Source organism: Eumetopias jubatus, unplaced genomic scaffold (genome assembly GCF_037043125.1).
Source record: "Eumetopias jubatus isolate StellerSeaLion01/CBP00866 unplaced genomic scaffold, mEumJub1_p1.0 scaffold_16, whole genome shotgun sequence".
NCBI lineage: Eukaryota > Metazoa > Chordata > Mammalia > Carnivora > Otariidae > Eumetopias > Eumetopias jubatus.
The window spans coordinates 77,122,301-77,135,146 of record NW_028274822.1 but is presented as its reverse complement, the minus strand read 5'-3'; the positions used below and the strand labels follow the sequence as shown (position 1 = coordinate 77,135,146).

At 50.3% G+C, this 12,846-nt stretch overlaps 1 protein-coding gene across 2 annotated transcripts; it reads right to left on the bottom strand.

The window, feature by feature from the left end:
• Positions 1–644: 644 nt before the first annotated feature.
• Positions 645–12,817, bottom strand: CUNH12orf43 (chromosome unknown C12orf43 homolog). 2 transcript variants are annotated; one of them, XM_028116677.2, is made up of 6 exons: positions 12,669–12,817; positions 6,820–6,862; positions 6,301–6,399; positions 3,254–3,327; positions 2,573–2,663; positions 645–2,081 (listed from the first exon to the last, which is right to left on the bottom strand). In XM_028116677.2, exons 1-6 carry the CDS (start codon positions 12,808–12,810, stop codon positions 1,730–1,732), a joined length of 801 nt encoding a protein of 266 aa, XP_027972478.1. In that variant the 5' UTR covers positions 12,811–12,817; the 3' UTR covers positions 645–1,729. The 2 variants fall into 2 exon arrangements, with proteins under 2 accessions (XP_027972478.1, XP_027972479.1); XM_028116678.2 differs by having other exon boundaries at positions 645–2,078.
• Positions 12,818–12,846: the final 29 nt, after the last annotated feature.

The following is a 12,846-nucleotide window of genomic DNA, read 5'->3' as shown; positions in this document are numbered from 1 at the left end:
TTTGTACCAACCCCTGTCCGCCAATCACATGAGATTTCCCCAAGTGGCTACTCCGTGCTGGAGCCCGGCGCTCAGAGGCCCATGCCCTGCGAGAGCTCAGGCTAGCAGTGAAGGCACGCAGGGCTCTCCAGCTTCTCTTGTCCTGGGCCCTCCTTCTCCCTGGCTTCCAAGATGGTCAGTTTTTTTGGCCATTCGTCCCCCTGGGTATCATACCTTCTCATGCCAGCCTGCCATCTTGCCTCTATGGGAAAGCCCCCCTCAGGGCTAGGAAGTCATCCCTGCCCCACGGGAGCCTTGTGACTGTGCCTGGTGTTTGTCAGGATTCTGGACAACAGCGCCTCTCGCCTGTGGGGCCTTGTGGCCCCTCCCTGGTTTGGGGGAGAAGCTGCTGAGCTCAGAAGGCACCAAGGCCTGAGCAGGTGGCAGAGCTGAGGTGCCCAGAGGGAAGAGGGAAAGGTCCAGGCAGTTCACAGCCACATCCTGGAGCCTGCGGTCCCAAGTGCCACCAGGAGAGACAAGGCAGCTGTGTAAACCCAGGGCTCCACGACCTCCTCTCCCTGGGGCTGCTGCAGATCACCTGGCCTTGCAGACAACTCCCACCCTGGGACTGAGGACTGGGGCCGGGGAAGAACCAGCACCCCCTGCAGCTTGCAGCCAGCTAAGGGCGAACCTGTACATTTATTTAACTTTTAGTAAAGGAAATGAGGAACGGAGTATTGGAAATGAGTACTGGAAACTTCTTGCTTGTCCACACATTGCCCAGACGGGGTTGGGCGGACAGACGGAGGCGGAGGTGGGCCAGGGGCCTGAGGGGAGATGGGTTAGCACACACGCTCTCACGTCCCACACCTCTGTCTTTCTTGCTCTGCCAAACCTTGGAGGTAAGGCCATGAAACCAGAATTTCACCTTAACCCTGAGCTTCTCCTCTTCCCGGCAGAACACTCCTGGTGTGTGAAACCCCATTCACAAGTGCTGTGATACTTCCTGAAGTCTTGAGGCTGGGGTGCAGGAACACACCTTGGGGTGTAGGCAGGAGGACACCACCTATGTGATGTTTACTTAAACGGTCTCATCAAGATTCAGCATTGATATTGGAGGCAGCACCCCGATCACTTTGTTAAGTTTGGGGTCTCTCGACAATTTATTTTCAATAATCTGGTTGGCTCAGAGACATGATCGTGCATGGTATATTCACAAACATGGAGAAAAAAAATTCTGGAAACCTAGCGGGGGATAAAATCTCTCTTTTTCAGACAAGGTTATTATCAAGTCTGTGCGGCCTGGAGACAAAAGTACAAAACTCTTTCTGGGCCGACTCCTTCCCTCAGTTTCTTAAGGATGTCTCCCACACCAGGTCGAGAAGGTGGAGGGCAAGGAAAAGCTCTCCCTTCACTTGCTCTCCTCTGTCCCGGGAAGATAGAAGCTTTACCACTTGACCAATAGTCTTGAATAACTGGATGGCTCCTTTCTCCTGAGGCCATGGAAGGTGCTGGTACCACAGGTCTGCGCCAGCCCCCAGTGGGAGCCCGGACGGGCAGGCCCTGATTAGTCTTCTCATCCTACAGCTGTCTTTGTCCCGACCCCTGGGCAAGCCCCAATCATGGGCCAAGTACGGACTTGCCAGCCAAGTCCTTGAACTTGGAGAGGGAGGTGGGGCTTGGAAATGCCTTGTCCCTGACGGGCACCTTGTCCTCAGGGCTAGCTAAGCCTTGTGCCCGTGGGCAGGGATCAGTTTGCAGGCATGGCCACTGCGCTCTTTGTTGGTGGGAATGGGGAAGCCTCACTGGCCTTCTTGGCCTTTTTCTTCCTTCTCTTCTTTTTGGTCCCAAGTGATGCCTGGTCTCCATTGAGCTTGGGTGACTGCTTTTCCGGCTTCCCAACTGCGGTCCCACTTGTGGTGGTGGAGGCGACCAAGTCGGCGCTGGCCTCCTTCTTGGCTTTCTTTTTCAATTTCTTTTTCTTCTTCTTTGCCTCTCCGTCCACTCTGATAGGGCTGTGGATGGCAGAGTCCTGGAGGATGTCGGAGGCCGACACCGCTGCCTCCCGGAACCGCTGCCACTCCTCCTCGCTGTCCTCACTGCTGCAAGGGGAGGGCACCGAGTGGCCATGGGGCCTGGAGCCGCCTCTCACCACCCTTGGTCTCAGCCACAGGGAAGAGCTCACAGCGAGAGGTGGCTAGAGGGCTCTGGCTTGGGAGTGAGGCCGGCCAGGTTCCAACCCCGGCTTCTCTGCTTCCCAGCTGTGTGACCTCATTAAGTGACTCCACCTCTCTGACCCTCAGTGTCTTCGTCTACGAAATGGGGATCTTAACAGAGCCCAGGCCTCACAGGGATGCCCCAGGAGTGAGGTATCTGGCACAAGAGGGTGCTCAAGAAGCAGTAAAAATCCAAAGCCAATGCCCAACAGAACCTTTTCTCTCTCCCACTGAGGGCACCATGTCTCGAGCTATCTGACAGGGCTCCTCCTTGGCCTGGATCTGATCAGATTCTGCTCGGCTATTCCAGGGGACTGGCAAATATAGACAAAGGGCTAAAAAAGGAGGGAATGGGAGGACACGGTGTGAGACCTCACCTGGAGCTAGGAGGTAATCGCTTTCGGCCAGGCTGGGGAGCAGCGTTCTTCTCCGAGCCTCCAGGGACGGAAGTGAAGAAGAGGCGGAAGCCTGAAATCCAAAGGACCGGAGTAAGCACTGCCAGGGGCCGGCCCCTCCTCCCAGGCGCCAAGGCGGCCCTGCCCCTGCCCTCAAGGAGCTCCACGTAGAGGGGAAGACCCAGGAATCACTAGTGGTTGGCTGACTACAAAAAGATGCCTTTTGTGTCGAGAGGCACGCGTGATGCCTGCCGGAGCCAGGGGATGGGGTGCCTGAGGGGACGCCAGCTGCCCCATCAGGGCAGCAAGCCCTAAGAGGAACCGGGAGCCAGCAGGTGAACCTTCTGCGTCAGGCAGCTTCCACAGTGGCAAGTGGGCTGGGCACGGGACAGGCTCCCCTGGGAGCGGCTGGGGCGTGCGGCGGTGAGACAGCCCCCCTCTGGCTCCCACACACAAAGGTACTTCAGGCGAGAGACTTCCTTTCTCAGAGCCTCAGCTTCCCCTATGGCTCCCCCTGTGAACGGGGGTATCATCATCATCATGCCTGCCTCAGAGAGGGCTGTGTGGATCAGAGTGCACCGAAGCGCCGTCTGCTGCCCCGGACACACATCAGGTGTGTCATGAAACAGCACATGGCATTAACATAATAGTATGACCGCTCACCATCATCCTCTGCGGGAACTTTCTGTACCTCGGCCTTTGCCGGCTCCTTCACAACTTCTGAGATGGTAATTGAGCTACGGAAGGAGGAAATGGTTGATTTAGGATGAGATTTTGGGGTAACAAGAAAAAAATTAAAACTTTTTATTTTTTTAAGTGGAGGGGACAGGGGCATGTGCTCTTAAATGCTCCAGCAGCAAGCACACTGGCCCGATTAAGGATAGTAACACCTATAGCCACAACATGCTGAACAGCCCCTGTTGGTGCAAATGGCAACACTTCCTCTGTTCGAACCCCACTTTATTCCAGAAAGAGTTGAAGAAGTTTTAAAGATACCCACAGTACAACAAAATGAATGCATGGGGCGCCTGGGTGGCTCAGTCGTTAAGCGTCTGCCTTTGGCTCAGGTCATGTTCCCGGGGTCCTGGGATCGAGCCCCGCATTGGGCTCCCTGCTCCGCGGGAAGCCTGCTTCTCCCTCTCCCATGCCCCCTGCTTGTGTTCCCTCTCTCTTGTATTTCTGTCAAATAAATAAATAAATAAATAAAATCTTAAAAAAAAAATGAATGCAATTTAAAATAGAACGAAGAGAAAATAGGCTAGGAGGGACAGAAATTGCTGGAGAGAGGGCGCATGGTTTGCTTTGAGTGTCCTGGCAGCAAGCGTGAAAAGGGAACTAAGACCAATCTGGAGAACTGGTTCAGAGGTCAGCTTCTACAGCAGGGCAGACCTATTTTTTGTTTCTTTTCTTAATTTTTATTTTTATTTTTTTAAAATTTGAGATAATTATGGGTTGACATGCAGCTGTTAAGAAATAAAACAGAGATCCCATATACCCTTCCCTTTCCACCCTATGGTAACATGTGCATAACTAGAGTCCAGGATCACAACCAGGAAACAGACATTGATATAACCCACTGACTTTATTTACCCTTCAGAGACCTGGCTTTGAATCCTGGCTTCGTCACTTCCTTGCGGTGTCCCCTTTGGCAAGAGACTTCATCTCTCTGAGCCTCTGTTACTCACCTGCACACTGAGAACAGTAGCCCTATGTTTTAGAGTTGTTATGGGATGAAATGACATAGTGGATATCAAGCACTTACTTAGCATAGAGCCTGGCCACAAGGAGATGCTCAGTAAATGGCAGCTATGATGATGATCAAGCTGAGCAGCGAGAAGTACTGAGGTCAGGAAGCACTTCTCTGGTGAATGCTGATGAAGTCACCATGCACTGCAAAGAACAACGCTCTCACAATGTCCTGGCAGCAAACACAGCCACGCCCTGGGTGCGATGTCCTAACTGCCTTCCCTATATGCCAAAGGCATCCCCAAGAGCGCTGTGCAGGAAAGCAGGGAAAGGACACAGAGCAACTGCTGCCCAGGTGCCTAACTCCAACCTGAGTATCTGACACAGTGGTTCAATGTTGGTCTGCAGGGGACATCAGGCAACGTCTGGAGACATTTTTGGTTGTCACGACTCGTGGTGGCGGCGGTTTGGGGGGCAGGGATCACTATTAGGATGTTGTGGGTAGAGGCCGGGGATGCTCACTGTTCTACAATGCACAGGGTGGCTCCCCACAAGCAAGAAAGATCCAGTCCAAAATGTCAGGAGTGCCAAAGCTGAGAAACCTTGATCTAACACAAGGAACCAACTAGAGTATCATTTAAGTCTCTTTTCAGAGAAACACAGAAACACCACGGGGAATATGCTGACCGTGGTTGACCTGTATCCTGCGGGGTTTCCACCTGGGGAAATGTCCAATGTGGATCACTGCAATGCCGCCAGGCCTTGTTCACCCTGGAGCCAAAGGGTCATGAAGACAAACTGCTCCCACGTGTTGAAACACCACTAGATACTTCCTACGCACGTTTACCACATTCGTGAGCTGGGGGACTGGTACTGAGGCTGTGACGGCTCAGGCTGCGAAGGTCTGGCCCAACATTCTGTCTCAGAGTGCAGCTGGCTTATACTTGGGGAGGACACGTTTGTCTTTTTGATAAATTGAAGGACTATGGCCTGAACATCTTCATCTCCCTTTCAAAAGCTGGTGGGGCTCTGCCAATCAGGAATGGATCTAGACCAGCGTATCCTGAAATGTGTTCCAGGCTACACGGATCAGTCTTCCCTGAAATAAAGCCACTGTGGCCAAATGAGTTTGGAAACTGCCGGGCCAAGCAAAACCACACAGGTCTCTTGACTGTAGGATTCTCAAAGCCTTGATTATACTGTTATGAATCTAAGTCTCCAAGGGCACAAGGGGGTGTATAGATTGCAGTGTTTCCCAACTTCTTTGCTGTTGGACCCCTTCTTTTGAGAGCCATGCTTTGGACTTGGCGCCTACTTGAGGAATGCTGACCGGGATCTGTACCAATTATATTCTCAAATGCAAGAAAGAGAACCAGTAAGGCACAGGGCATAAAGAAAGTACCCCCAAAATAGTAGTTTTGGCTGTCTCTAGTCTCTAGCCCTCTTGTGGTGGGAATGAGCTCTTGCTTCTTGGGTTCCTCTTATTTTCTTGGTAGCAGGATAATGCAGTAGTTATTTGTTTTTTTTTAAAGATTTTATTTATTTATTCGACAGAGAGAGAGAGACAGCGAGAGAGGGAACACAAGCAGGGGGAGTGGGAGAGGGAGAAGCAGGCTTCCTGCGGAGCGGGGAGCCCGATGCGGGGCTCGATCCCAGGACCCTGGGATCATGACCTGAGCTGAAGGCAGACGCTTAATGACTGAGCCACCCAGGCGCCCCGATAATGCAGTAGTTAAAAGACTGTGGCCTTTAGGGCCAAACACATTTGGGTTTGAGTCCCAGCCTTGCTCCTTACACCCTGTGGCTTCGAGCAAACAATCCTTCTCCCAGAGAGCCCGTTTCCTCATCTGCAGAATAAGGACAACGATGGCACCTGTATGGTGGGCTGATTACAAATGCCACGAGGGGATATATGCCACGTGCTTGCCCAGTGCCTGCTTGCACACCTTGAGCTCCCAGCTGATGTGAGCCATCCCTGTTCGTATTAAAGGAGGCAGGAGAAGAGAAGGTACATCTTTGGTTACCTGTCCAGCAGGGCTCCCAGTTTCTTGGCTATGTGGGCTCGGAATTCGGGGGTGGTCTGAAGTTCATTGCCATCTTGTTCATGTTCATCCACTTTATGCCTACAACACACACAAAAGCACCTCACCTCCTGCCAGCTCAGCAGCTGCCTCCTCCATGAGGGCAGGGACTCCGTGGGCTCGTTCACCCTGACATTCCAGGGTCTAACCTTGCGTCTGGCACATGGCAGGGGATCACTATTTGTTAAAAGGGTGGATTAAATTTATTTTCTTTAAATTTTTTATTGTTATGTTAATCACCATACATTACATCATTAGTTTTGGATGCAGTGTTCCATGACTCATTGTTTGTGCATAACACCCAGTGCTCCACGCAGAACGTACCCGCTTTAACACCCATCACCAGGCTAGCCCATCCCCCAACCCCCTCCCCTCTAGAACCCTCAGTTTGTTTTTCAGAGTCCATCACTCTCATGGTTCGTCTAAGGGTGGATTAAATTTGAACCCAACAATGCACAGTACCTGAGGCTCGGCTGGGTGGCTGGCCGCTGATTATTTCTGGCATCTGTAGAAATAAGGAAAATTGAGGCATTTATAGAGGAAATGATAACAATGTCCGTTGGGCATCAGACGTGATTTATACACATTAACACACTGAATGCTCCCAACAACCCTGTTAAAGGAGTTACTAACCATTTTGCAAAAGAGGAAGCTGAGGCAAGGAGACGTAAACTAACTTGGCCAGAGTCACACAGCTAGTAAGTGACAGAGTTGGGGCAAGACCCAAGTCATCTGGCTCCAGAGCCCCCTCTTAACCACCATGCTGAACAAGAAAGTCTAAGTGTATTTGATTCCGGTGTTGACTGCACACCTATTATGTGCCTGCCTGTGTGCTAAGGGCCTGGTGGTCATTCACTCAACCAAATCCTGAAGCTCTAATACTACCTAGGTGGTGTTCCAGTTGCTGAACAATTTAGATATAGGTCTCAGCCCTCACGGAGCTTCCATTCTAGTTGGTGGTTATGGATGACAAAAACCACACAATTAAAATATAAAATTAGATAATGATAAATACAGAGGGAAAAAATAAAGCAGGGGAAGGATGTAGCGGAGGGACCAGATGGGGGATCACTTTATAAAGGCGGACAGGGAGGACTTCACTGATAGGTGACATGTGAACAGAGATTTCAGAGAGGCGAGGGAGTGAGTCAAGTGCATACCTGGGGAAGAATCTTCCAGGTAGAGGGAAGAGCACCTGCAAAGGCCCTGAGGCAGAAGTTTAGAACTAGCCAGGAGGCTGGTGTAGCTGCAGCCCAGTGAGTTGGGGGAGCAGCAGAAATGGGGACCTCATGGGATCAGGAAGGGCCTGGTGGGCCAATACAAGGACCTGAGCCCTGAGGGAGGTGGGGAGCCACTGGAGGATTCTGCACAGAGGAGGGACATAAGTGCACTTGGGATTTTTCAGCATGTCTCTAGCTGTGGCGTGGACCCAGACCATAGTGGGGCGATGGCAGAAGGAGGGGGCCTTGGCAATCATGGAGACGATGAGAAGTGGCAGGGCTCTGGATGCATGTATTTTGAAGCAGTCAGCAGGATTTTGCTGATGGACCAGATGGATGATGTGAGAGACGAATGAAAGACGGCTCTCAGGTCTTTGAGTAATGGGACAAAATGCGCTTGTGTATTGAGGGAGCCAACTGGACAAAATGATCACTTGGTAACTCTGGGCCCCAAGCAGGGCCTCATGGTCTTGAATGACTCCAGAGCATGCGTTCACATGCAGCAGGATTTTGCTGATGGACCAGATGGATGGTGTGAGAGACGAATGAAAGACGGCTCTCAGGTCTTTGAGTAATGGGACAAAATGCACTTGTGTATTGAGGGAGCCAATTGGACAAAATGATCGCTTGGTAACTCTGGGCCCCAAGCAGGGCCTCGTGGTCTTGAATGACTCCAGAGCATGCAGTTCACATGTGCTCTGGGGCACAGCACACAATGCAAAGTGCCCGGTGCTCCTGGAGTTGGGGAACCTGGAAGCCTGGGATGGACCCCCGTTCTTCCCTCTGAGCACACAATCACAAGGAGGAGGAGTACTTCCTCCATCATGACTACACAGCCAGGGCAGTGACATAATGTCATGGAACAGCAACAGTATGAGGCCCCAGACCCCAGAAGACAGGGTTCAGTTCTGGTTCTTCCACTGTGCCTCTGGGCAAGTGACTTTACCTCCCCAAACCTTTGTTTTTGTCATCTATAAAATGGGGATAAGACCACCAACTTCCCAGAGTTCCTGTGAGGACACAGTGAAGGTTTACAGTTTTGGACACTTTGTCTGCAGGTTTATCTCCTCCCTGCATTTGTAAGCTGCTGGAGCACATGGTCTGCCCCTTGTTATCTTTACATCTCCAGCTCTTGGCGTAGTACCTTGGTGTGAAAGAAATGTTGTATAGGGTATTCAAAGTGTATGGTTTGAGGTGTGGGTGATCAGTTCCTCATTACTGGATTAAAGAGCTGTATCAGGGGTTACCTTAATAATATGGTCACTTATGGGGTACCTGGGTGGCTCAGGCAGTTAAGCGTCCAACTCTTGATTTCAGCTCAAGTCACAATCTCAGCATTGTGAGATGGAGCCCAGCATCAGGCTCTGCACTGGGCGTAGAGCCTGCTTAAGATTCTCTCTCTCCCCCTGCACCCCCACCAACTCACATGCACATACTCTCTCTCTTTCTCAAACAAACAAACAAACAAACAAAACTTAATAATATAGTGACCTACATTTCCACATGGTCATGGACGAGAGGATGGGAGTTTTGCCCACAATAGGCACTTGTCTGTGGCGGGGAGTGGCAGAACAGCAGTTAATAGCATGGGCTTAGAGTCAGAAAGACCTGGATTTATGCCCGACTCTGCTACCGACAAGCTGGATGACCTTTCTGAGCATCCACATTCTCATTTCTAAAATGGCACTAATAATTGCTGGAATGGTACTGCTGGAAAAATTAAACTAGACAACAAATACGAAGAGTTCAGAACAGGGCACACAGGGGTGCCTGGGTGGCTCAGTCGGTTAAGCGTCCGACTCTCGATTTTGGCTCAGGTCATGATCTCAGGGTTGTGAGATTGTGAGATCGAGCCCCATGTTGGCTCAGCATGGGGTCTGCTTGAGTTCCTCTCTCCCTCTGCTCCCTGCCCTGCACACGCTCCCTCCTTCCCTTTCTCTCTCAATACAATCTTTAAAAAAAAAAAATGGGTGCCTGGGTGGCTCAGTCGGTTAAGTGTCTGCCTTCAGCTTGGGGCATGATCTCGGGGTCCTGGGATCAAGCCCCACATCAGGCTCTCTGCTCAGTGGGGAGTTTGCTTCTCCCTCTCTCTCAAATAAATAAATGAAATTAAAAAAAAAAAAAAAAAAAAAAGAACCCGGACACACAGTAAACGCTCAACTCGTGGTGGCTATTATTATTAGAATGGCCCAAGAAGGTATGTCAAGTGTTCAGTATTTTACCTGGCACACAAAAGGTGCTCAATAAGTAAGAGCGCTGATTATCAGCAGCTACATCTACTTTGGTCAGCAGAAGGTTTACGATTTCACAAAAACAATGAGCTGGCAAAGCTGCTATCTTGGATGCCACTTCTCCCATGTGCATCTCTTTTGTTGGTCAAAGCTGTTCATGTTTGAGACTCACGACAATCCTAGGACGCAGGCATTTTACACATGAGGAAATTGTGGCTCTCAGAAATGATTTTACTTGTCTGGGGCCAGCTTCAGAGCTGGCACTTCATATCAAGTCCTCCCTTTACTGCCATAGAGAAATCCATTCTGTCAAGGCAGAAGCAACTGGACTGGAAGTCTGGTTGGAGTCTCAGTCCCTCACTCATCAGAGAAGTGCCTTTCTGGCAAGTTCATTAAGAACTATTTTCCTGAGAACTGTGCTAGGCCCTGGGGATACCACGGTGAAGGGACAAGCCAGATCCCAGTCTTCGTTAAGTTCACACTATGTAATCTCTCACTAAAATATTTGTGGAGCAAGTCAGGCCAGGATTAACTCCCCCGCAAGTCCTAGGGATGCAGGGATGAAAGGAAAAAAGACAAGCGGCAATCGTAGGGAAAAAGGAAGCACCATCTATGAAGGGAATCGCACAAGGTATGATGGTGACACTGTGAAGACATGTAACCAGCTTTTCTGAAGAGGTGGGATCTCAGCTGTATCAAAGGGCAAGCAGGAGTTAAGCGGGAGACAGAAAGTAGTCTATGTAGAGAGAATAATCACATAACTACTGCCACTTATTGGGCCTTTAATATGTGCCAAGCATTGTAGATGTATCACCTTAGTTATTTCTCAACCTTGGGGAGGGGAGGTGGGACTACCATTAACCCTACAAGTGCCTTGCCCAAATTCTCATTGCTACTGAGTGATGGAGTTGGAAAGGCAGACCTGTATGTAGAACCTGAAGAGAAAAGTGCTGACTTATGGTGTCCAGGGATGAGGCGATATAATTTGAAGTCTACCTATGGGAAATGCAATGTGGCAGGACAGCAGGAAGGGAGAGGTAGGCAGGGAATGGATTACCAAAGGCTTGTAAGTCCTTTTAAACAAAAGCGGGGGTTCCTTTTTTTTTTTTTTAAAGATTTTATTTATTTATTTGACAGAGAGAGACATAGCGAGAGAGGAAACACAGCAGGGGGAGTGGAGAGGGAAAGCAGGCTTCCCACGGAGCAGGGAGCCCGATGCGGGGCTCGAGCCCAGGACCCTGGGACCATGACACAAGCCGAAGGCAGACGCTTAACGACTGAGCCACCTGGGCGCCCAAAAGCGGGGGTTCTTAACCTTGCTTTGCTATGGCCTGCTTTGGCAGTCCGGTAAAGCCTGGATTCCTCCTCAGAACAATGTTTGAAATGCATGAAACACAACACATATGATTACAAAGAAAGCCAATGATACAGAAATCCAGTTATCATTAATAGTAAAAAAAAAAAAATTGGCACATTACTGAGTAAGGGACAGGTCAGGGTAGGTAGCTAGAGACAGGTAGGGGGCTGTGTAACCAGGCTCAAGGATATCCTAGAGGTAGAGAAATGTTATAGACAAGATATTAACCAGAGAGCAGGGAACAAAACAAATCCACCTGGTTTGTTCTAAATATAGACAAGATACTTTCATAATATTTACAAATCTACCTTGTCCTCAATGTTATAGACAAGGTATCTAGGATAAAAGCCCACAGTGGCAACCCATTCCCCACCTCTCTCTAGAGAGCTTTCCTCTCCATTCTCACCTTCCCTTAATAAACCTTCACTTCATTTCACCCTTTGTCTGCCAGATTCATTCTTTGACTCTGTGAAACAAGAACCCTGCAACTCTGCAACATTACTATATGTGCTTCTTTATTAATGCACTGTCTTTATTAATGCATTAAGTAAGATCTACCGATGGGTCTAAAAATGACTGCAATGTTAAAGCAGGGATGAGTGTACATTATTTTTTCCCAACAACTAATTGTGAATAAAGTGATATTTTGATACATATTCAAACACTGTGATGGGATATGAAAATCTGTGATTTTGTTAGGACCAAGTAACAGGTATTGCCCAAACGACTGTAGTCTGTGGCTCACATGCATGATAGAAAGGGATGCTAAATTTCAAATGCAGGTTAATGAAAGTAAAGGTGAAATATCTTTCCGATTCCAAATTCACGGATCCTCTGGATTCTACCCATGACTAGGAATCCCTATGTTGAAGGGCTTTGGATTTATTCTCAGGGTAGTGAGAGTCACGGTCAGACACATGTAGGACTCAGCGCGCTGGCTGCCCCAAGGTCTGAGAACGAGCTCGCTGGACGCGCGGTAAGGCTGGAGACCGGTATCCAGGAAGGGGGGCTGTCGCAGTCATCTCGGAGAGATGGCGGACTGCGAAGAGTGCGACAGTGACGATGGACCAAAGGAAGCAGAGGGAAGAGACATTCAGGTGCCTCAGTTTCCCTGACTGGGATAACGGAACAATCCTCCCTCTTGCACCTGCCCGCTCTCTCTCTTTTTTTTCCCCAAGGATTTTATTTATTTGAAAGAGGGAACACAAGCAGGGTGGAGTGGGAGAGGGAGAAGCAGGCTTCCCGCGGAGCAGGGAGCCCGATGCGGGGCTCGAGCCCAGGACCCTGGGACCATGACCTGAGCCGAAGGCAGACGCTTAACGACCGAGACACCCAGGCGCCCCCAGCCTGCCCGCTCTTTGAATCTGAGTTCCATCCAGTCCCTGGAGCTTTCTCAGGGAGAGAAGTCGAGTCCGGGTCACACCCTCCTCACCATCCAGCCTCTGAGACCCCAGGGGAAGATCCCACGCCTTTACGCCAGACTCCCAGAACACAGCCTCCTACCGGCTCTTGGCTTCTCCGGCCCTCCCTGGCGCTGCTCCAAGCCCCAGGCCGGCATTGCCGCCTCGCGGCACCGTGCCAGCTCCTCCGCATCGCTGCTGCTGCTGCTCTCCAAATCGCTCAGGGGGCCACAGGGCACCGCCATCTTGAGTTACCGCAAAGGATTGTGGGGAGCACTTCT

Excerpts from the sequence above, each read along its gene's own strand:
- CUNH12orf43 (XM_028116677.2), bottom strand. The coding sequence starts at position 12,810 with ATGGCGGTGCCCTGTGGCCCCCTGAGCGATTTGGAGAGCAGCAGCAGC. Across the intron at positions 6,400-6,819 it reads GCCACCCAGCCGAGCCTCAG|GCATAAAGTGGATGAACATG; the intron begins GTACTGTGCATT and ends TGTGTGTTGTAG. Across the intron at positions 3,328-6,300 it reads CTGGGAGCCCTGCTGGACAG|CTCAATTACCATCTCAGAAG; the intron begins GTAACCAAAGAT and ends CTCCTTCCGTAG.